Source organism: Dermochelys coriacea, chromosome 19 (genome assembly GCF_009764565.3).
Source record: "Dermochelys coriacea isolate rDerCor1 chromosome 19, rDerCor1.pri.v4, whole genome shotgun sequence".
Lineage (NCBI taxonomy): Eukaryota > Metazoa > Chordata > Testudines > Dermochelyidae > Dermochelys > Dermochelys coriacea.
In genome coordinates this window covers 18,779,847-18,803,087 of record NC_050086.2, presented here as the reverse complement: position 1 = coordinate 18,803,087, position 23,241 = coordinate 18,779,847, and the positions used below count along the sequence as shown (strand labels likewise).

At 49.1% G+C, this 23,241-nt stretch overlaps 1 protein-coding gene across 1 annotated transcript in view; it reads right to left on the bottom strand.

Annotated features, from left to right (window-relative positions):
• Nucleotides 1–10,667: 10,667 nt before the first annotated feature.
• Nucleotides 10,668–23,241, bottom strand: part of PPP1R8 (protein phosphatase 1 regulatory subunit 8) — a 29,384-nt gene continuing 16,810 nt past the window's right edge. Inside the window, exons 3-7 of the mRNA XM_038377360.2 lie at nt 18,429–18,582; nt 17,429–17,649; nt 16,809–16,953; nt 15,717–15,781; nt 10,668–13,208 (exon numbers count right to left, since the gene is read on the bottom strand). Coding sequence (XP_038233288.1) covers nt 12,855–13,208; nt 15,717–15,781; nt 16,809–16,953; nt 17,429–17,649; nt 18,429–18,582 — 939 coding nt within the window. The 3' untranslated portion in view covers nt 10,668–12,854. The remainder of the gene's footprint in view (nt 13,209–15,716; nt 15,782–16,808; nt 16,954–17,428; nt 17,650–18,428; nt 18,583–23,241) is intronic.

Sequence of the window (23,241 nt, the reverse complement as noted above, 5' to 3'; positions counted from 1 at the left end):
GAGTATTGTGTCCAGTTTTGGTCCCCGCACTATAGAAAGGATGTCGACAAATTGGAGAGAGTCCAGTGGAGGGCAATGAAAATGATGAGGGGGCTGGAGCACATGACTTATGAGTAGAGGCTGAAGGAACTGGGCTTATTTAGTCTGCAGAAGAGAAGAGTGAGGGGGGATTTGATAGCAGCCTTCAACTACCTGAAGGGGGGTTCCAAAGGGGATGGAGCTCGGCTGTTCTCAGTGGTGGCAGATGACAGAACAAGGAGCAATGGTCTCAAGTTGCAGTGGGGGAGGTTTAGGTTGGATATTGGAAACACTATTTCACTAGGAGGGTGGTGAAGCACTGGAATGGGTTAGCTAGGGAAGTGGTGGAATCTTCATCCTTAGAGATTTCTAAGGCCCGGCTTGACAAAGCCCTGGCTGGGGTGATTTAGTTGGGGTTGGTCCTGCTTTGAGCAGGGGGTTGGATTAGATGACCTCCTGAGGTCTCTTCCAACCCTAATCTTCTATGCTTCTATGAGGGCACAGGGTCCGGCAAGTGCCAGGAATCACTGTGCTCCCCAGAGTGTGTTTGGCACCAGGCTCCCGTCTGGTGAGAGGCAGAGCGGCGCCTTGGTCTGCGATGCACAAAGCCCATGTGACAGGTGGGGGCCGAAGCCGAGCAGAGCACTGGGACCTAACCCCACTCTGCCCAGGGAGCTCAGCCTCCAAGGTGCCTGGCCCCGCTGGCCATCCAGCAATGGGTCCCGCTCCTGGTCTTGGCTGCTTAGCCATTTCTTGTGAGGACGATGGAGGAGCCTGCCCCACACCACAGAAAATCACACAGGGTGGCCACAGCCTGATACCCGTAGGTCATGGTTAGCGCCCTGGACTATGGGTGACCCAGGGCAATTCCTCCCTCCACCTGTGAGGCAGAAAGGATTGAACAGGGGTCTCCCCCACCAACTGGAGTGCAGAGCTCGACTGGAACGAACCACCCTCAGCTCCTGCTGGTGACACGGTTCCACTGTGGATCCTGAATGGAAGAGTCACTGGGCCAGAGCAGGAGAGCGAGTGAGGGAACAGCTCTGGAGCTGGGTGGTAGGGCACCCACCTGGGAGAAGGGGGCACAGACCCATCCTCTTGCTCCCAGCTCTTGTTCAGCGTGTAGCCAGCGGGGAACAGGGCAGAGAGGTAGGACATCCCATAGCCAGGTTCCTGTGAGGTGCAAGACGCCTCTTCAAAGCGTTTCTCCTCCTCTGGCAGAGGGTGGATTGGATGCAGGTCCTTCCTGCCAGGTGAGTGCCCAGGTCACAGGACTAAACCTGAAAGGTGGGCAGCAGCAGCACCACCTCCTCCGGCCACACTTGGAACAGGACCCAGGCCTGTCAGTGGCCCCTGACCACACCTACCAGCTCAGGCCCATGAGCAAGAGGGGCAGCTGAAATCCTCTCATGTCCTGGGGCTCAGTGGCCCAGACCCTCCAGGGAGGCAGCCGTGTGCATGCCCACAAGGCTCCGAGGGAACTAGGCAGCAGCTGAAGTTAGGCCATAGGCACCTAAGTCTCTTCGTGGATCTGGGCCCCAGGCTCTTTGGGCTCTCTCCTGAGAGCTGGGTCTCTTGAGATGTTCGCCTGTCACTACTCACAGTTCACACCTCCCTGCCATCCACATTGTGCTGTCATGGCCTGGTGCCAGGCCCAGTCAGTGAGGCTGTCGCTCAGGGCAAGACAGCCACATGTGCTCTCTGAAGACACGTGGCCCAGGATTGGTGGCCTTGAGTAGCGATGGGGTGTGCACAAACCGGCCTCTCCACATGTTTACAAATCTCCCACCCTTGTGTTTTGACCATTAACCAGAGTGACCCTAGCCTGGGCAGATGGGCCTGGGGGGCAGAGTAGCCAGAAGAGGCAAATTAGCAGTGCTGGGCATTTAGGTTCCTCCCACAAGCATTTGTCCAGCTGGCGCTCAGTTAGGCTGAGTATGATACTGTGGACAGTGGTGTTGCTTAAGCCAAGAGAATGTTGCCAAGTGTTTTCTTATTGCCCTCAATCTCTTTCACTCACCAGTTTTATCATATCACTCTTAGCCCTGGTCTACACTATGAATTTAGGTCGAATTTAGCAGCGTTAGATCGATTTAACCCTGCATCCATCCACACAATGAAGCCATTTTTGTCAACTCAATGGGCTCTTAAAATTGATTTCTGTACTCCTCCCCAACGAGGGGATTAGCTCTGAAATCGACATAGCTGAGTTGAATTTGGGGTAGTGTGGACACAATTTGACGGTATTGGCCTCTGGGAGCTATCCCAGAGTGCTCCATTGTGACCGCTCTGGACAGCACTCTCAACTTGAATGCACTGACCAGGTAGACAGGAAAAGCCCCGCAAACTTTTGAATTTCATTTCCTGTTTGGCCACCGTGGCAAGCTGATCAGCAGAGGTGACCGTGCAGATCTCATCAGCAGAGGTGACCATGGAGTCTCAGAATCGCAAAAGAGCTCCAGCATGGACCGAATTGGAGGTACTGGATCTGATCGCTTTATGGGGAGACGAATCCGTGCTATCAGAACTCCGTTCCAAAAGACAAAATGCCAAAATATTTGAAAAAATCTCCAAGGGCATGAAGGACAGAGGCTATCACAGGGACCCGCAGCGGTGCCACGCAAAACTTAAGGAGCTCAGGCAAGCCTACCAACAAACCACAGAGGCAAACGCCCACTCAGGGTTAGAGCCCCAGATATGCTGCTTCTATGATGAGCTGCATGCAATTCTAGGGGGTGCCCCTACAACTACCCTACACCTGTACGTGGACTTCTGCAAGGGAGTCTCATGCAACAGCGATAAGGATTTTGGGGACAAGGAAGATGATGAGGAGGGGGAGGTTGAAGATAGCACACACTAGGCAAGCAGAGAAACCGTTCTCCCCAACAGCCAGGAACTATTTATCACCCTGGATCCAATACCTTCCCAACCCGGGCTCCTGGACCTTGAAGGCGGAGAAGGCACCTCTGGTGAGTCTACCTTTGCAAATATAATACACGGTTTAAAAGCAAGCGTGTTTAATGATTAATTTGCCCTGAAGACTTGGGATGCATTCGCGGTCAGTACAACTACTGGAAAAGTCTGTTAACGTGTCTGGGGATGGAGTGGAAATCCTCCAGGGACATCTCAATGAAGCTCTCCTGGAGGTACTCCCAAAGCCTTTGCAAAAGATTTCTGGGGAGGGCAGCCTTATTGCATCCTCCATGGTAGGACACTTTACCACACCATGCCAGTAGCATGTAGTCTGGAATCATTGAATAAGAAAGGATGGCAGTGTGTGGTCCTGTGTTTGCTGGCATTCAGGCAAATCTGTTCTTTATCTCTCTGTGTTATCTTCAGGAGAGTGATATCGTTCATGGTCACCTGGTTTAAATAGGGGAATTTTATTAAGGGTACATTCAGAAGTGGCCATTCCTGCTGGGATGTTTGCCTGTGGCTGAAAATAAATCATCCCTGCTGTTAGCCATGCGGTGGGGGGAGGGGTGAAGTGATCATCCCAGAGAATTGGGTGTGTATGTGTGTGTGTGTGGGGTTAGTTGGGTTTGTGCTGCACGTTAACCTGAAAACATCAGCCCCCTCCTTTTAAATGGCCAGTGTGTCTTTTTCAATTTTACTCTCCCTTTTTCCCTCCTGCAGCTGCAAATATTTCAACGTTGCCACTAGCATCTCCGTCCCAGAGGCTAGTGCAGATACAAAGGTGAAAAAAACGCACCCGCAATGAAATGTTCTCTGAGCTCATGCAGTCCACCCAAACTGAAAGAGCCCAGCAGAATGCATGGAGGCAGACAATGGCAGAGTCCAGGAAAGCACAAAATGAACATGAGGACAGGAGGGACGCGCGAGAGGATAGATGGCTGGAGCAACAGGAGAGGTGGCAGCAGCATGATGAAAGGAGTCAGGATGCAATGCTGAGGCTACTGGAGGATCAAACTGATATGCTCTGGCGTATGGTTGAGGTGCAGGAAAGGCACAGACCACCACTGCAGCCCATGTGTAACCAACCACCCTCCTCCCCAAGTTCCATAGCCTCCTCACCCAGATGCCCAAGAACACGGGGGCGGGCTCCGGGCACCCAACTACTCCACCCCAGAGGACTACCCAAGCAACAGAAGGCTGGCATTCAATAAGTTTTGAAGTGCAGTGTGGCCTTATCCTTTCCTCCCCCCCTCCACCCAGTGCTTCCCTCCTCCCCCACCCCTTCTGGGCTACCTTGGCAGTTATCCCCCTATTTGTGTGACGAATTAATAAAGAATGCATGAATTTGAAACAACAATGACTTTATTGCCTCTGCAAGTGGTGATTGAAGGGGGGAGGGGAGGGGAGGGTGATTGGCTTACAGGGAAGTAGAGTGAACCAAGGGGGCGGGTTTTCATCAAGGAGAAACAAACAGAACTGTTACACCATAGCCTGGTCAGCCATGAAACTGGTTTTCAAAGCTTCTCTGATGCGCAGCACACCCTGCTGTGCTCTTCTAACCACCCTGGTGTCTGGCTGCGCGTAATCAGCAGCCAGATGATTTGCCTCAACTTCCCACCCCGCCATAAACATCTCCCCCTTACTCTCACAGATATTGTGGAGCGCACAGCAAGCAGTAATAACAATGGGAATTTTGGTTTTGCTGCAGTCTAACCTAGTCAGTAAACTGTGAGCTTTTAAACGTCCAAATGCACATTCTACCACCATTCTGCACTTGCTCAGCCTATAGTTGAACAGCTCCTGACTACTGTCCAGGGTGCCTGTGTATGGCTTCATGAGCCATGGCATTAAGGGGTAGGCTGGGTCCCTGAGGATAACTATAGGCATTTCAACATCCCCAACAGTAATTTTCTGGTCCAGGAAGTTCCTTCCTGCAGCTGTTCAAACAGACCAGAATTCCTGAAGATGTGAGCGTCATGCACCTTTCCCAGCCATCCCACATTGATGTTGGTGAAACATCCCTTGTGATCCATCAGTGCTTGCAGCACCATTTGAAAGTACCACTTTTGGTTTATGTACTGGCTGCCTTGGTGCTCCGGTGCCAAGATAGGGATATGGGTTCCGTCTATCGCCCCACCACAGTTAGGGAATCCCATTGCAGCAAAGCCATCCACTATGACCTGCACATTTCCCAGAGTCACTACCCTTGATAGCAGCAGCTCAGTGATTACGTTGGCTACTTGGATCAAAGCAGCCCCCACAGTAGATTTGCTCACTCCAAATTGATTCCTGACTGACCGGTAGCTGTCTGGGGTTGCAAGCTTCCACAGGGCTATCACCACTCGCTTGTGAACTGTGAGGGCTGCTCTCATCTTGGTATTCTTGCGCTTCAGGGCAGGGGAAAGCAAGTCACAAAGTTCCATGAAAGAGGCCTTACGCATGTGAAAGTTTCGCAGCCACTGGGAATCATCCCAGACCTGCAACACTATGCAGTCCCACCACTCTGTGCTTGTTTCCCAGGACCAGAATCGGCGCTCCACCGCATGAACCTGCCTCATTCCACCAGGATGGCCAAATTGCCGGGGCCCGTGCTTTGAGAGAAGTCTGTGTCCATGTCCTCATCACTCTTGTCACTGCGCTGCCATCACCTCCTCGCCTGCTTTTGCAGATTCTGGTTCTACATATACTGCATGATAATGTGCGAGGTGTTTACAATGCTCATAGCTGCTGCGGTGATCTGAGCGGGCTCCATGCTTGCTGTGGTATGGCGTCTGCAGGAATCATAGAATCATAGAATATCAGGGTTGGAAGGGACCTCAGGAGGTATCTAGTCCAACCCCCGGCTCAAAGCAGGACCAATCCCCAACTAAATCATCCCAGCTAGGGCTTTGTCAAGCCTAACTTTAAAAACTTCAAAGGAAGGAGAGCAGAGTTGCAGGGGAAGTGGTGGTTGGATGACCAGTTTTGCAGACCTACTGCACCATCTGCTGCCAGGACACAACAGCTGAGCGAGCTGCACACTTGCCGTGGTATGGCGAGACAAGAGCAGCGAGCAGAGTGGCAGCAGAAGTGGCAGATGACGATGGTCATATAGAGGACCTGTGAGGTGGATTCATAGCACCAGGAGAGCAGGAGAGCAGAGTGGCAGTAGAAGCGGTCATTTGATGATGACGGTTTGCAGCCCAACTGCACCGTCTGCTGAAAGCAGTATGGCGCCTGCACAGAAAAAAGGTGCAAAACGATTGTCTTCCATTGCTTTCATGGGGGGAGGGGAGGCAACTGATGACATGGACCCAAAACCACCCGTGACAAAGTTTTTGCCCCATCAGGCTTTGGGAGCTCAACCCAGAATTCCAATGGACAGCGGAGACTGTGGGAACTGTGGGATAGCTACCCACAGTGCAAGGCTCCGAAAATTGACGCTAGCCTCGGTACTGTGGACACGCTCTGCCGACTTAATGTGCTTAGTGGGAACACACACAATCGACTATATAAAATTGCTTTCTAAAAAATCAACTTCTATAAATTCGACCTAATTTTGTAGTGTAGACATACTACGGAACTTGAAATACCCTGTTTTCCTGGCTGGGTTTGGAGCTGGCCAGTCAGGGCAGGAAGTGTGGTTTCCAGCCGCGTTGATGATTAAGGAACGAGGCACTGGGTTACTGTTCAGGGGAACAGCAGAGCGTTTGTTCACCTGAATATTGGCGGAAAGGAGATTTCAGGCCCATGGCTGAGGTTTGTTTGCTCAAGACACTAAATTCATTTTGTGACACAAAGAATTTTGTTTCTGGTGGTAGCGTGAGCTGTTTTATAAAGATGAGCTTATCCAACTGGGGAACCATGCGACATAGCTGACCGTAGTTTTGACTTGTACAAACAGCCAAGGAATAATCCAGAGGCGTAAAGCTGGTAACAAAACTCATTCAAAGATTTGGAATAATGAAGAATTTCATTCATGGACACATTACCATCTGGAACAGGGCTAAATTAGCTGTTTGCTGCAAAGGGTTTGGGCAGTTTGAGTCTCCAGCCTGGAGTTGTGGGAATTACTTTATGAATAACCAGTCTGACAAATGTAACCCTTTATTTGCAAATTATCCACATCCAGACTGTGATTTTTACAGCATGTTTGTTATTTGTTTGTAACTGGTGAGGATACCCTGTGGCCAGAGGGCTGCAAACCCATCACCCAAGTCACATGTTTTTATGCACCTTGGTTGGATGACAAACTTTGTAATCAAGAGAACAGCAAAAAATAAACAACTTTGCATATAGCTAGAGGGCCTTGGAGGAAGGATAGCCATTCCCACACATTCATGCAAACGTGTGTTTAACGCGAACAGTCATGACGATGGACTGGCACGAACCTGCCCAGCGTGAAATCGAATGAATGCTCACAAACCCAGTTTTGCAGCATTCACCAACACTCTGGCAGGCAGTGGTGCAATGCAGCAGCAAGGGAATTTTAGGGTTGATTAAAAACGGAATTTTATTTGTTAAACTTCTTGGTAGTGAAGAGGTAAATTTTAAAATGTCCCAGTGGTCACTCTGCGCCGGAGGTCTAGCTCTTTTGATTAGAGCAGGTAGGTCATGACTAAGCATCCCCTTAAAGATAAATATGCCCAGGTACCTATTAAATGAACTTTCTCCATTGCTGACCTTGGGCCAAGCCAGCGCTCATTTGGATTGATGGAGGACTCCCCTTGGCTTTATCGGGAGCGGGTTTGGATCCTGGGCTCTTCCTGTGGCCCGGAGATCTGGCTGCAAATTCGTCAGGCTGTGTGGCCCATGCAGTGCTGGTTGAGAGATGGTTTGTCCTGGACCCTGCTAAATGGATTCCTTTGCCCTTGCAGCTGAGTGTTTTCCATTACTCTGGGAGTGCTGCACATCCCCTGCTCCTCGTGAGGGAAGCCCCATGCCCTGCTGTTCCTCCTAACTGCCACATACCAGGGTGGGGTCATGTGTGGAACCTGCAGGAGTGTCCTACGGAGTCAGCGGGTGGAGGTGGCAGCCATGCACTCAGCTCTTTTGCCCAGTGGAGGGCAGGGTCAGGTTGGTAGTTTGGTGCTTTGCCCTCCTGTCCTTGGAAGGACAGCAGCTTTCCCTTTTCCTGGTTGCAAAATGCAGCTCCAGACCTCAGGACTTTAGAGCTTTGCCTATTGGTTACTGCTCATGTCTGGCCTTTCAGCTGGGCCCATGGATTTGCCAACTTCATGCCAGCATCCATGCAGATGGCCAAGATGGCCTGGTAACTGCCTGCCTGCTCTGCAGGGAAGAGCTTTCTCCAGCCATCGCACCTTGGCCTCCCTCCAGCACTGGCTGGGGGAGACATTCACCAGAAGCTGGGATTCTGGCACCATACAGGAAGTGCTGCTGTGGGGTGCACTAGCTCTTTTCTGCTCACAGGTGAACTTCAAATATCCTAGCTGCTGCTGAGAGACCGAACACCTAGCTGGGACTGCATGAAAGGACGATGCCAGGCTTAGCTGAGCTGGCAACCAAAACAAGGCCACAGGGTGGCCAAAGATGGTACCAAGGAGCCTGGGGAGCCCCCTTGCTCCAGTTGGGGTGACATGGGAAGGGACACCCCCCATAGGCAGAGTTACTATTTCCACCACTGTCTCCTTCCCCTCCACCCTCACTTAATGAGACAGGAGAAAGAGACTCTAGGGTGTACCCGGAGTCTGCTTGAGGGAGGAACAGGGGCAAGGGAATGATTCTCAGCAGGGCCAGTTCCTTTTCCAGAACAGAACAGAAAGCAGCAGAACAGAAAGTGAAGAGCCGTTTGTGGCCACCCACAACCAGAACTGCCGCATTTGCTGTGACAGCCAGCCTGCCTGCCTGTTCCTCAGAAGCCAGTGTCCCCTGCGGGGCTGCCAGGCTCCAGCCTAGACTGGGCAGGGCTACAGGAGGAGTCAGAGTAGACCCAGCACACACATTCCCATTGCACATCTTTCTGGGCCGGGGGAGGGAGAAAGGACAGGTCTCCTCCCCGACTGAGCTGCCAGACTAGATAGTCCAACTCTGCCATAGAGGGGGCTGGCATGGCAGGGACACCCCAGCATGTCACGGGTGTCACGTGGGTGACAGATGGGGACTGGGGAAGTCAGGAAGGGGCCCTGGGAAGGGTGGGGCAGGAGCCTGAAGGGAGAGGGCAGGTGCCCGCCTGCCCATCTTGTAGCTGCCCAGCATGGTAAGCAACTCGGAAGGAGGTTTGCAGAAAGCAGAGCGAGATGCTGGAGCCTGAAACCCTGGGAGGCTGCTGGTTTTCGGCCTGTTGAGGGGGACAGGGCAGCATCATGGACAGCGCTGGGCTTGAGGTGCACACATGCTCAGCCCAGCCAGCCAGCCAACCGTGTATACCCAAGGGCTTCTCCAGGGCTCACAGAAGCAAGGGAGAGGCTGGCTTCAGAGTGGCCCTAAGCACACGGCTGTCTCCACTGTGTGAGCTGGCTAGGATCCTGTCCCTCTCCCTCCCAATCAGCCCCACTCTTGCCAAGGGCAGACAGATAAAAGTGACAGCTGCTTTGCTCCCTACCCTGCAACCTGCCAGCTCAGTGAGCAGAGAGAGCGCAGCCAAAGGCCTTGGCTTAAAACTGCCCCCTGCTGAACATGTGGGTCCATGCAGGTTGCCTTGGGAACCCTCCTGGTGAGGAAGTCCCTGGCTCCCTCGACTGCTTTTGAAATATGAGCTTGTCTCTTACAGTGCCTGCCTGACACCCAGAGCTCCCCTTCCTTTGGTAGGCACCCCTCATACAACCATCTCCAACTTCCCCACTCCAGCCTGAACCCCCACTTCCCCGTTGCATCCCCTTTTGATCTGGCTGACCTGCAAAGCCTCACACAGGCTTCCTCCAGCCACCCCAGTGCCTTAGCCCTGGAGTGCTTTCTCCTTCCCTGCCCTGCGGGTGCAGGAGTGCGAGTTGCTCAGCCTTTGGACCAGCCTTGAAGGATTTCTAGCCAGAGACGCAATAGCAAAGGGCCACATTTCCAAAGGATTTCAGGACAGGTTTCTGGGTGCTCAGCCCTTGCAATCGTGGCCTGCACCTTGGTGCTTTAGCTGTAGAGCTATTTCTGCCACTAGAGAGAGCTTTCACATTCCTGCCCAAGGGGGAAGATTCTTTGAAGCAGTTCCTGGAAAGACGGTCTAAAAAGCAAGTATCGGATTAATACTTGGCAGAGCCACTTAGAGCCGCAGTCGCCAAAGGGCTCAGTGTATTGGGTGCATGTTGACATTCAGAGGCCAAGTTGCACAATGGGAGCAGAGCGGTCTGGCCTCAGTTGTGAGTGCTGTCCCCTGCTTTGGATACGTAGCTCAAACTATTGCTCCTATGGCAATGAACACTCACAGACTGGCCCAAAGACTGTCTCTCAAAGGCAGCATTGCCCAGGCTTTTGGGAGCTGAGCCCCTTTCAGGAAAACAAAGATTCATTTGGACAGAGGGTCAGAAAATGGAAAAGGGCAATTACTGTTTGAGAACACTCCGTGATTGACACCATTCTGTGCAACTAGGTGCAGGCCATGAGCACAATGCATAGGAGGCAGGATGGGAACAGCAATCAGACTTACTCTTCTCTTAGGGTGGATCACTAGCCAATCCTGCTAAGCTTAGGGCCTCCAATGACCAGGGCATTTTGCAGTGACAAAGACCTTCAAGATGCCACATGCAATGCAAATGCCCAACTGCAGCAGGGCTCTAGGTTGAGAACGAACACACTAAACTCCAAAATGGCAAAATTTGCATTTAATTTACAATGTAGTAAAGGTTACAGGTAAAAAGCTAAACAGAAAGTGTGAAAAGGCCTATTACACAAATGTACAAACTTCTGTACAAAGCCCATGGGTTTCATGCCATCCCCTCCTTCCTGGCCTATAATAGCCACCGAGCTCTGAAATAACGAGAGCTTGTACAAACCCAACGAGGAGAAGAGCTTCAAAACAACAAGCAGGAAAGTTCCCCTTCCCCAGGGAGATCTTGCAAAGAGTCACTTGTAAAATAAAGTCTGTTCAACTTTTACTTGCCCCAACTGGTCACATCCTAAAGAGTTGCCTTCATAACACAGACTGGCAGGAAAGAGAAAAATCCTACAGCCTGGGAAGAAGTAGAACTAAAAATCTAGGGAGAAGTCTGTAAGTGGATTTTGGAGGATTTGGAATAGGAACAACTAAGGAGGAACACAAGCCATTTAGCATGACAACCTAAAACATTGTAACACACCATCATACCATGGAGAAATGTCACCAGAAAAAGCTCCAGCATCTAGTAGTTCGAGCCAGATATGGTGGAGAGGGGGAGGGAACCAGCCAGGCCATAAGAGACTTCAACCAATCCTGGCTAGGATAGTTACTAGCTCATTTTTATACCACAAACATGATAGAATTTGTCATTCTACAGAAGCAAAAATTGATTTTGGAACATCTGTCCAAAGCAGTTCAAGGGTGTATGGCCAGATCTGATACATTAAAGGGCACCATAACTCCGATGACAACATTAGTTTTGGCCACACTAGTTTGCCAGGTAATTCCTCACAATGCACTACTAATGACCGGCCAGGGATGTTACGTCAAATGTTAGTGCACATATTCTGGAGGAATTCCCAAAAATAATATGGTGACTAATTAGATGAACTGTTTTATCCCACAATTTAAAGGCTCCTGAATAAGCCTAGGGCAAAGTAGAGCTGCTTTCTCTGAAGCAAAATATTGAATGAACTTAAAATTTCAGTTTTAGAAATTAAAGATGAGGTTTTGCAGGCGTCTTCCCAGTCAAATTTCTCATTTTGTTCAACTGAAAGAAAACAGAGGTCAAACCAGAATGTTGTGTACCCAAGCTTGGAAAACTGCTTCTGTTTAGATGAGGCAGAATTTTACATTCCACTGAGAAACCATCATCATTTCAGGAATCTGCTGCTTGTCTTTAACCCCTGCCCTCTGCTGTTAGCAGGAGAAAAAGGACAACGTACAGAAGACTGCATACAGTTTTATTCTTTAATCATTAAAACCCATGTAGTTTGCATGTGACCAACCCATGGCTGCTGAATGGCTAACTGCTCCTAATCACAGACCTGACACCTTGTATGCTCACAAATCTTAAGGTGGGGTGTGTGTGTGTTTGTTTTTTCTTCAGTAAAAGATATTTCATTTCAGCTGAAAGATTAAAAACCATATTTAAAAAAATCCAAGTATCCTTTATAACACCTCAAATATCAGAGCAGAGGGTTTTTTAAAAAAAGAATTCACACTAACCATTTCTTTGCTGTTTGGCTTTTGTGTTTAACAGAGGGTGATGAATAGAAATCGACTAGTCAGTTTCACTTTTATTTCTTGTCCATTTCACCTCCAGCTTCTCAAGAGCTACCCAGATGCTGCAGTGTTTTAGGTTGCAAGTACAAGGGAATGTTTACAGCCAAACTAAAAGCCTTTATGTGATTTTGTAACAGTAAAACAATAAAAGCCATTCCATTTATATTACATTTTGTAAGGTTTTAAAGTTACACACAAAAGCCTGATTTAGTACTGAATTTAGGCCTGCGCCAGCACACTTACTCCTAAGGCAGGGCATACTGCCCTGAGCAGTCTAGCTGGAGCAAGGTTACTCATAGTAGTAAGCACTACACCTAGTTGATGTGTTTGCAGGATCAGGCCATAAATTTGGGGGTTGAATCACTTGACAGTGTCCCTTTAACTTATGGAGAATAATGGCTAAGGGAAAAGGCTGCTGGCCTTTGGATTCAAAAGGAGGTGGGAGATGTGTTTTTTACAGACATACAAAAATGTTTTGAAGACAGATCTTTGAGGGACATTTCACTCTTCCAATCTTGATATTACATGTGGTTAGGACACAAACTTTAAAAGACGATACTGCACAGGAACAGTTTCTCAAGTTCATCGCTCCCACCCCCAAACAAAGCCCATCTCAGATCAGTAGAGAAGGGGTGGGCTTCTTGCCTGGCCAGGCCTCCTTTGCATATTTCTTCTTCTTCGGTTCATTCACAGCTTCAGGATTAAAGACGGCTGGGTTAGGAGCAGGGTTCATGCTAACTGTCGATGGCACAACGGGAGTCAAGTCCACCTCTGGGGCAAGATTGGGGTAGGGCATTGGCAGGCCTCCAATGAGTGCTGTCCCATGAATACCATGCGATTGGGAACCTGCCTCATTGTGAGTGGGAGGCAGGCCACCATACAATCCTCCACCGTAGGGGAAGTTCTGCATGCGCCGTGTTACAGACTCGTCCATGCTCAGCGAGCCTGGGTTTTCCATCCGTTTCTTCTGCAATTGGAGGGAAGAGAGAACTATTTAGTGAATGGTTCACAGCATGGAGGACCAGAACAAGAAGCCACTTTAACTGGATCCCATCTAATTTTTTCACCTTCTCCTTACACACCACAAATAGTCACCATGCATACCACGCATAGCTTTGTCCTATATGAAGGAGTTACACAGACATGGAGAGGTTATCCTCTTCCCCGTCACCCCAGCTGGCTTTCCTTTGGGGCTGCCATTGAAGTCACTCCCAAAGCTCTCATTGATGCAGAGTGCATGACAGATTGAGGGCATGACAAACTTAAGTCGACTTAAGTTAAGGAGACACAGCCACTGCAGTAATTAATTACTGTGGTTTTTCATGTCCACCACTACCCTCCTTCTGTTGGTGGAGCACGCCCTCACAAGGAGTGCTGGCACCAACTAAACAGGGGCAGCATGGGGGGGCTGAGAGCACAGGCTCTCAGTTCCAGGTGGAGCTCCCCACTGGGAGCCTAGAGGGCAGCCTGGCCTCAGAGCAGAGAGGCCTCCACCTGCCCTGGTGTGAGGTTCACAGCAGGGAACCTTCCAGCCTTTTTGTCAATTTCATAGCTCCAGCAAGGACAAGAAATTGACAAGAATGACAGTCAACAGCAGATGTAAGTAATGCTGTGTCTACATCAGAGATGGGCAAACTATGGGCCGTGGGCCACATCCGGCCCGTGGGACCCTCCTGCCCAGCCCCTGAGGTCCCAGCCAGGGAGGCTAGACCCCGGCCCCTCCCCCGCTCTTCCCCTTTCCCCGCACAGGCAGCAGGGGCTTATGCCCGCCCACCTCCCAGGCTTTCCAATAAGCCTGTCCTGCCGCTCTGAGTAAGGGGGCAGGGGGAAGGTTAGATAAGGGGCAGGAGGTCCCGTGGGCAGTGGCTCAGGGAGGCGGCGGTCAGGAGACAGGAAGCAGTGGGGGGGGGAAGGCGCATTGGATAGGGGGAGCAGTTAGGGACGGGGGTCTCAGGACGGGGCAAGCAGGGGACAAGGAGCAGGGGGGGTTGGATAGGTCGAGGGTTCTGAGAGGGGCAATCGGGGCAGGAGGGGTGGATGGGGGCAAGGGCCAGGCTGTTTATGGAGGTACAGCCTTCCCTACCTGGGCCTCTATACCGTTTCATAACCCTGATGTGGCCCTTGGGCCTAAAAGTTTGCCCACCCCGGTCTACATGGACACTATTGCCCTCACTACACTGATGCCTCTTGTGGAGGTGGAGTTAACATGTTGGTGTAGTAAGGCACTTACATCAGCGGGAGCAAGGCTGTAGTGTCCACGCTGACATAATTAGGTTGATATAAACTGCCTTACGTCAACCTAACTCTGTAGCATAGACCAGTCCTGAGTGTTAAAAGCATCAGGTAGGGTTTAGTTTATGGAATAGACTAAGCTTCCCATCTTTGCCTTCTGAGCTTGCTTGCCCAACCTGCATGCGTCCAGAAGACATGGCTATGTGGGTGTGGTTTCTGAAAGGTATTTCTTTACCTGGATACAAAACGACAAACAGGGCCATCTCTGGATTATGAGTGGCAGATTTTGTGTCTTGCTTTTGATCACCCAGGTCTTTTTCCAGAACGGTTATAATTAATTTAGAACGTAAGTGATCTTAGAGTAACTCAAAGTATTCCTTCCTATGAGCATTACTTTGTACTTGTCAATATGAGATTTCATCTGCAATCACATTGTTAGGCTATTCTGAAGTTCCTCAGTTTTCTTTAGTCCTGAGTATCCTACACAATGGTGCCATCTGCAGACTTGCCCACTTTATTGTTCCCTGCCTTCCCACAGAAAAAGTGAATGTATCAAACCTCACCGGTCCTAATATGGAACCTTCTCTGACACCCACCGTTAACCTTTTCTCATGTAGAAAACAGACCATTGATTCCTACGTGGTGTTTTCTGCCCCTTAGCCAACTTCTAATCTGCTGGTGGGCTGCGAGATAGTGTTTACATTGACCATCCGCAGGCATGGCTGCCCGCAGCTTGCTGTTTCCGGCCAATGGGAGCTGTGGGAAGCAGCGGCCAACAGGTCCCTGTGGCCCGTGCCACTTCCCGCAGCTCCCATTGCCTGCGAATGGCGAACCATGGCCACTGGGAGCTATGGGCAGCCGTGCCTGAGGATGGTCAATGTAAACACTAGCTGGCAGGCTGTGAGACAATTACCCTGATGAGCCACAGGTTGCCCACCACTGCTCTAATCCATACAGTACTTTGTCTCTCACCCCCCATAACTTCTTAACACCAAAAAATCAGAGCCAACTGATTTTTAGAAAAACATTTGGGGACATTTCTATTGATCTTTAATTTTGAAAATGCTGCCTAAATTATGAACCTAACAGACCTGCCAGTTTCCCTTTAATCCATCTGAACACAAAAAGAAAAAACACTGACAATTCCCGCATCCTAATGCATAGTATTTAAGACAATAATTCACGCTATAGATTACAAATTACAGATGAAGTTTTTTGGTTAGATTTGGAAGTTAGTTTGTACCTTAACTGGAACCACTGCTGTCTGTACCATGTTTCTGAAACGCCCAACTGAAGGGTCCACGTCCTCTGTAAGCATGAGAAGGATTATGCTTTTAGTACAATGGCTACAAGAGAGGATGTACGCTGCAGTGTGCACATGGCATGCAAGCGCATCTCTATATGGAAGTGCCGTATGCACCTTCCCTTCGGAAAGCTGCAGTTCAGGAGCTGTGCGTGCACGGGAGAGAAATTAAGATCCTTCAAACTGCTGGGGCCATCTAGTGGCAGTGGGCTCCCAATTTATTTAGGCTGGGAAGAGCTGGAAGAATTGACGATGCTTGGGGATGGGTGTGTTGATATTCTGTAGGTTACAGTTGTTCCAATGGTTAAATTTACCTTGCCCGCCTTCCTTCCAGACTGACTTTGTCAAGCTTCAACTTCCAGACAAACAAATTCAAATTGGAAATAAGGAACCTGAACAACTCATGTTGGCTGATGCTTGAAGTGGGATGTAAAAAGTTAAATGGTTTAACTATTAGGCTTACCATTAGCTCCCCCCTCTCCTCCTCCCCAGCCGCCCATGCAGATTAGCAGGGGAAATTTGAGCTGTGGATCCAAACTCAGGCCTGCATCCCAGCAACTACAAATGCTCAAAGCATCTAGGGCTAGATTTTCAGAAACACTCAGCTCCCATTTAGACACCAAAGTAGGAGAGCTCAGCACGTATGGTGTTGAGCTGTTGAAAAACTGGTGCAACTGTGAGTTCGGAGCCCTTGGAAGTCTGGCCTCTACTGCTTCAGGGGCTTCGCCTGGGTGCTCAGCAAGTGGCACAGGAGCTGTAGGGGTTGAGGGACCTCATGTGCCTCTCAGAAGAGAACAACAGTTCTGTTTAGCTGGAAAGTGCCTCGGAGGGCACATTACACTGATGTGGAGAAATGTGGGCGCTTCTCTGAAGGGCCAGTCCCCTTGGAGTCTCCAACTCAGATTTCTGTGTTTTCCAGCTGACTGGCCGGCCAGCCAGCCACAGGGGGGAACTCCAAATATGGGATATTAGCACGCAGGCTCTCAGAGGGGTGGGGGCGAGGAGATGGAGGGGCAAGATACATATGCTCACCTGGATTAATGATCTCGTCATCGTCACTGAACGTCACTCTGGAGTTCTTCCGTTTTCTCTTTGGTCTCTGAATATCCAAGTTCCCTTCCTCTATGGTGAGCGTGGAGATTCTCTTGTTGTGGGCTGTGTTAAACTCTGTCAGGTTCTAAGGACACAGTCAGGGAGGATATGGTCAGTGCAGCTATAATGCACGAAGCTGCCATCTGAGGGCTGAGAGTTAACAGCAGAGCACAGCACATGGCTTAGCCCCAGCCTTAAACCTCAAGGAAAGAATGGAGCAGAAGTGCCAGCTGCACTGGTCTGTGTCCCTCCTGACCTGCCCTCCATTAGCTGACTGCAGGTGATGGGGCTACAGCAGGCATGGCTTGTGAATGAGCAGCAGGGCTGGGGAACTGCCAGCGACCTGGTGTGGGTTTGGCTGGGGTGGTAAAACATGGGCTGTTATACAAGAGGTGCTGGAAAGCAGCATGAAAGCAAGCCTATCCTAATGGCATGAGATGGCTTGTGAATGCCTGCCAGCGACACCCCTAAAACCATCTACAGCGCCAGGGAAATGAGCACCCCAAGCCGATGGTGGGGAGTGCTATCCAGTAAGAGGCACAATGCTTCATGGTGCTCACATCAAGCTCGGTCTCCTCCTCTGGCAGGCCCAGCAAGCCCTTGAGCTCCTCATCATCACCACCCATTTTCTCATCTCCTTTAACTGCGGACGGCAGTGTCTGTGGCTTCTCTCGCAGAGTGTATGCCCGTGTAGAGGCACCAAATGAAACCGTGGAGTCGATGGGAATCTGTTGGGGTTTGTGAGGTTCCAAACGAATATGACCCAAGAACGTTCCATGTGCTGAGGAGAATATCAGAATGAAAAAAAAAACAAACAAACCAGACGGTCATTGGGGAATTGGAACACTGCCATAAGGTCAAAACCCAGGTGTGGATGGCTGGATATATACACGTCACTGCAGTAATGCTATCACCCTGACATCCCATGCAGGGGTCAGCACTCCCCATATAACTCTAACAAATGACAAGTACACTTTGGTTTCAGGCTTCCTCTAATATTTCTAGCCACCCCCTGCTTGTATCCACCTGCATGGAACAGTCTGGAGCTCCCTTGAGTTCCAGATCCTGAGAAAGTGCCCTACATAATGGAGATGTAGCTTTATAACTAGAAGTATTCAAAAAAAAGATTATAGTTTTGAAGGGAAGGCCAAGTCCCTCTGGAACCTCACTGCCATGCCACCAATCGGATCCACTCCAGAGCCTGGAAATACTGTTACCAATCGCTGAATGAGGGAGGGGCACTGAGTGACGCAAGGAGTCTCTCTACCCCCACCTTGTATCAACTTCAGAATGAGCGTGTTAGTTCATATCCCAGATGGCCATCGTTTCCCCACATGGCAAAACGTGACTGGAAAGGAATATAGCTCTGGGGATGTTCAAGAAGGTTTGAGCATTGAGATGTAGTGCATTGGAAGTGTTACAAGTTCTCAGTCAATAAGAAGTTAACACAAACTCAATCCTCGTGCATCAAAATGTTCTTTTAAACATCTTTAAAAGCCAACCAGTTGAACTATCAAATCACCCTACACCCGCTCCCTGGTTAAATGGCAAGTTACTTACTGCTGTTAAGGTCTATGAGGAAAACCCTCTTAAGATGTTTGTGATACACCAAGGCAGCATGGACCCGAGAGCAGGACTGGTGATCAATGGTAAAATCGCACAGATCAGGGTTTCTCCCAAATAGATAATATTTCTTCTCATCAATGATCAGTTTCTGAGGTAGAATATTAAATAAATAGCAGCGTTACCTTATCAGATTTATACAAACTCCCAGATCTTCCTAAAAACATGGACTCTAGAACAGCGGTGTGCAAACTACAGCCTGCAGGACCGTCCTGTCCATCCCTTGAGCTCCCAGTCAGAGAGGCTAGCCCCTGGCCTCTCCCCTGCTGTCCCCCCTCCTCTGCAGCGTGCCGCGCTGCCAGCGCTCTGGCCCGACGCTCCTGCCAGGCAGCGTGGGCGGTGTGGCTGGCTCCACCTGGGTGGCAAGCTCCTGCTGCTCTGAGCAGCATGGTAAGGGGGTGGGGAGGGTTGGATAAGGGGCAGGGGGTCCCAGGGCAGTCGGGGACGGTTGGATAGGGGTGGGAGTCGCAGTGGGGCTGTCAGGGAGTGGGAGCAGTCAGGGAACAGAGAGCGGGGGGGGGGGAAGAATTCAGGGGACGGGGGGGTTGGATAGGGGATGGAGTCCCAGGAGGCAGTTAGGGGCAGGGAATCCCAGGAGGTGTCAGTCAGGGGACAAGGAGTGGGGGGGGGGGGGGTTGGATGGATCAGGGGCTCTGAGAGGGGCAGAAAGGGGGCGGGGGCCAGACTGTTTAGGGAGGCACAGCCTTCCCTACCCAGCCCTCCATACAGTTTTGCAGTGCCGATGTGGCAAAGTTTGCCCACCTCTGCTCTAGAACACGAAGCAAACAGATCAACACAATCACACAAATTTTTAGCAAACTAGTAGAGAAAGGAAAGACTATGCACGACATAGGAAGTGACGCATAGTCTTAGCATATTAAAATTTGTTGGATAACATTTCAGTGTTGTCTTGACCCGATCAAAGGATATTCAAAGGAAGCTCTGCCTTATAGAATCAGAGCAACTGGAGATGGAAGAGACCAACTGAGTCCTATCCAGTCCATCTTCCTGAGGCCAGTGCAACACACAGTTTGGGAAGGGATAAAACACTCTTTATACTTCAGGGCTTAAACCAATCTAACTATTAGGTATAGGATGAGGCCAGGGGGGAAGAGATTATGCCACATGTGCCTACTGTGGGGTTTCTCACACCTTCCTGTGATGTATATGCTACTGGGCACGGTCAGAGACAGCATACTGGGTTAGATGGACCTTGGGTCCAATTCAGAATGGCAAGTCCTATGTTCCTATGCAGGATTGTGCCTACATTGTATTCTCCAGAGCTTTGTTTGGCCTAGCTGGTTTCTCCAGTGTGTTTTCACCCACAACCAAATCCACCTATCAGCCCATTTCTTCTGTTACACATCTTAGCTTTTCCTTCTTACTCCGACTCTCCATACTTATTGTATAAACAAAGTCTTTTGTTTAAACTGGATTAAGGTTGGGCATGCATGACATTCCCTCTGTGTAAACCCTAAAAAAGCAAGGTACCAAGTTATGACACACTATGGTCTAATGCCAATAGAGCAGAGGTGGGCAAACTACAGCCCGCGGGACCTTCCTGCCTGGCCCCTGAGCTCCTGGCCTGGGAGGCTCGCCCCCAGCCCCTGTCCCGCTGCTCCCCCTCCCCCACAGCCTCAGTACGCCATGCTGCTGGCCTAGTGTATTAAACTGCTCTGTGTAGGAATGAGCTACGGTAGCAGTTACGGAGAGCAATTTACTACACTACATCGGCGCAATGCTCAGCCACTGGTGCTCTGTGCTGCATGATAAGGGGACAGGGAGCAGGGGGGGTTGGATAGAGGGCAGGGGAGTTTGGGGTGGTGGTCGGGGGCTGAATGGGGTGGGGGGGCAGTCAGGGGCAGAGGTTCTGGGGGCAGGCAGGGGACAGGGAGCGGGGGAGGATAGGGCAGGGGTCCCGCCCCCCTCCCCCAAATCAGGGAACATGGGGAGTTGGATGGGGCAGGAGTCCCAGGAGGGTGGGGGGCATCAGAGGGCGAGAAGCGGGCGGGAGGTGGATAGGGGGCAGGGGCAGCCTGGCACAGCCTCCCCTAACCAGCCCTCTATACAATTTCCAAAACCTGATGTAGCCCACCCCTGCAATAGTTTGCCTGCCCCTGCAATAGAGAGTGTATTTCCATTGACAAGTGACATACCCTCAAAAGGAACTTTCTTCTGCCTGCAGATAGTAAGGAAACACTAGCCGCCACCACATTAATCTTCCTCATGGCATAACAAATTAGAACTTAATTAGAACTGCAGCAACATCAGCTGATGTTCAGGGTTGACACATGCATCGGTTAGGTGTGTCATGTGCCTTATGGGGGAAGTAATTTAGATGATTAAGGGTCTGGATGGATTAAGATTTATACTACAGTGATTCAAAAAGTCCCCATGCCCTTCTAAGTCATGGAACTTAGAAACCTCCAACTCAAACACTGGAAGACCAGGAAATGCTCACTTAAGGTGCTGCTGCACACCACACAACTCTGCCTCTGAGTGGACGCATATAGAAATATCACAGCACCCTGGCCAACAAAAGCTGACATTTTCCGTGTGCCCACAGCACCAAGCTAGGGCTCCTATTCATACAGTCTGACGGAATGGGCAGTGGCAACATCACAGTGAATACAAATTCATAATTATTTTAAAAAAATGTTTTTGATTTAAATTAAATAGAATTAAGCAGTACTTTTGTTGTGAAGTCTAAAATAACCTGGTCAAACTAAACTGGTGGAAGTCACTGTAAACACCTGGAACCAGAATTTGCTGAAGTGTTGAACAAGTTTTTGATGGCAGTAGCCTCTTCTGTAGGTTCAAAGATATTTTCTTCAGTTCAGTTTATTCAACTAGTTCAGTTCAATGATTAGTTCATTCAAAGTTAAGAAACAAATTGGGAGTTGAAAAAGCAGGAAAGCTTGGTTTCCCCTTCCAATCTATGAATAAAAGCTAGGTTTAAGAGGATGAGATCTACTAATTCTAAAGTAATGAAGGACATGGAGTATTGTAAGCAAGACACAAGAAATAATTCTTCTGCTCTGCTCTGATTTGGCCTCAACTGGAGTATTGTGTCCAGTTCTGAGTGCCATATTTCAGGAAAGATGTGGACAAATTGGAGAAAGTCCAGAGAAGAGAAACAAAAATGATTAAAGGTCTAGAAAACATGACCTATGAGGGAAGCCTGAAAAAACTGGGTTTGTTTAGTCTGGAGAAGAGAAGACTGAGAGGGGACGCAACAGTTTTCAAGTACATAAAAGTTTGTTACAAGGAGGGAGAAAAATTGTTCTTAACCTCTGAGGATAGGACATGAAGCAATGGGCTTAAATTGAAGCAAGGGCAGTTTAGGTTGGACATTAGGAAAAACGTCCTAACTGTCAGGGTGCTTAAGCACTGGAATAAATTGCCTACGGACTTTGTGGAACCTCCATCATTGGGGATTTTTAAGAACAGCTTGGACAAAAACTTGTCAGGGATGGTCTAAATAACATTTAGTCCTGCCTTGAGTGCAGGGGACAGGACTAGATGACCTCTCGCGGTCCCTTCCACTTCTAGAATTCTATAGTGACCAGAAACAATTAGTTCCATTCAATAACTACAGATAATACTTCCTTTGTTTAATGAATCAGTTTTATTTGCAAAGCATGTTTGATAAATGTTCTGATAAGAAAAAAAATTATGTAACCAGCACATTTAAGATAGTTTTATTAGCTCAATAAAACTACTTTAAAATGCTGTGTGTGTATTTTAATTGAATTTTCATCCAAATACAGCTTAATGCAAATTGCAAGTTAATAATTAATCTAGTAAAAAAAAAGTATCATTCACCATATTCTAATATAAAATGTGAAAATTAAGAATCTGAATAAATTTAAATTAAGTTACATAATTTCTTAAATGAGCATGGACAGATATAATTTATCCTCCTGGTCAGCAAAAAGAACCACCAAATTTAGTGTAAAGGCTATATTTAGTAGCAAATCAACACATTTTAGTGGTTACCAACCAATGAGAACCAACCCTTCATTAGCAAAATTAAAAAGTACAAAGGTAAAACATGATTTAAGTCAAGGTTTCCTGCTTGTTGATTTAAAGTTTAATCTACCCTGAGCAGCATTGATGTGGGGAGATGTGCCGCTGATTGGTGGTGCTCACACTGACTCACCTTTTCTCCTTACTGCCACCTGCACAACCACAATTAGAGATGCTAACAATACATTAAGGATCTCTTTTGATTGTTCTTCTGCAATTTAGCCAAATATTCCCCGCCTCCCAAAGAATGGTACAAGGAGTAATGTCCCAAAGAGGGCTGCACTAAGGTTGTATTGTGTGTGAAGCAGCAGCTTAACTTGGGAGACCTTAACTGAGCAGTTCCTCGTTTCCAAGTGCTTGAGGCTGGGGTTCTGAAGTCCCACGTGGCCGAAGAGCAAAGGGACCTAAAGGCCCTGTGCAGCAGCAGAACCCTCAAAGTTTCTTGTAAATGAATGTAGCTCTTCAAATCACTCAACTTAATTCCTCCAGCTCCTCATCATTTAAGTTGCTCTTCCTGCTCTTTTGTTTGTTAATCTTTTTCGTAATGTGGATGCCTAGAACTGATCTCAGTACTCCATATGCGATCTTCTCAGGCCTGGGAAAGACAGACAATGTCTGTGACTAAGCACCGAGTCACATGGTGAGGGACAGAGCCAGGAACAGGCATCTTGACTTCTATTCCTGTGCCTCACCAACAGATACAAAATTGCACTGGGCTCAT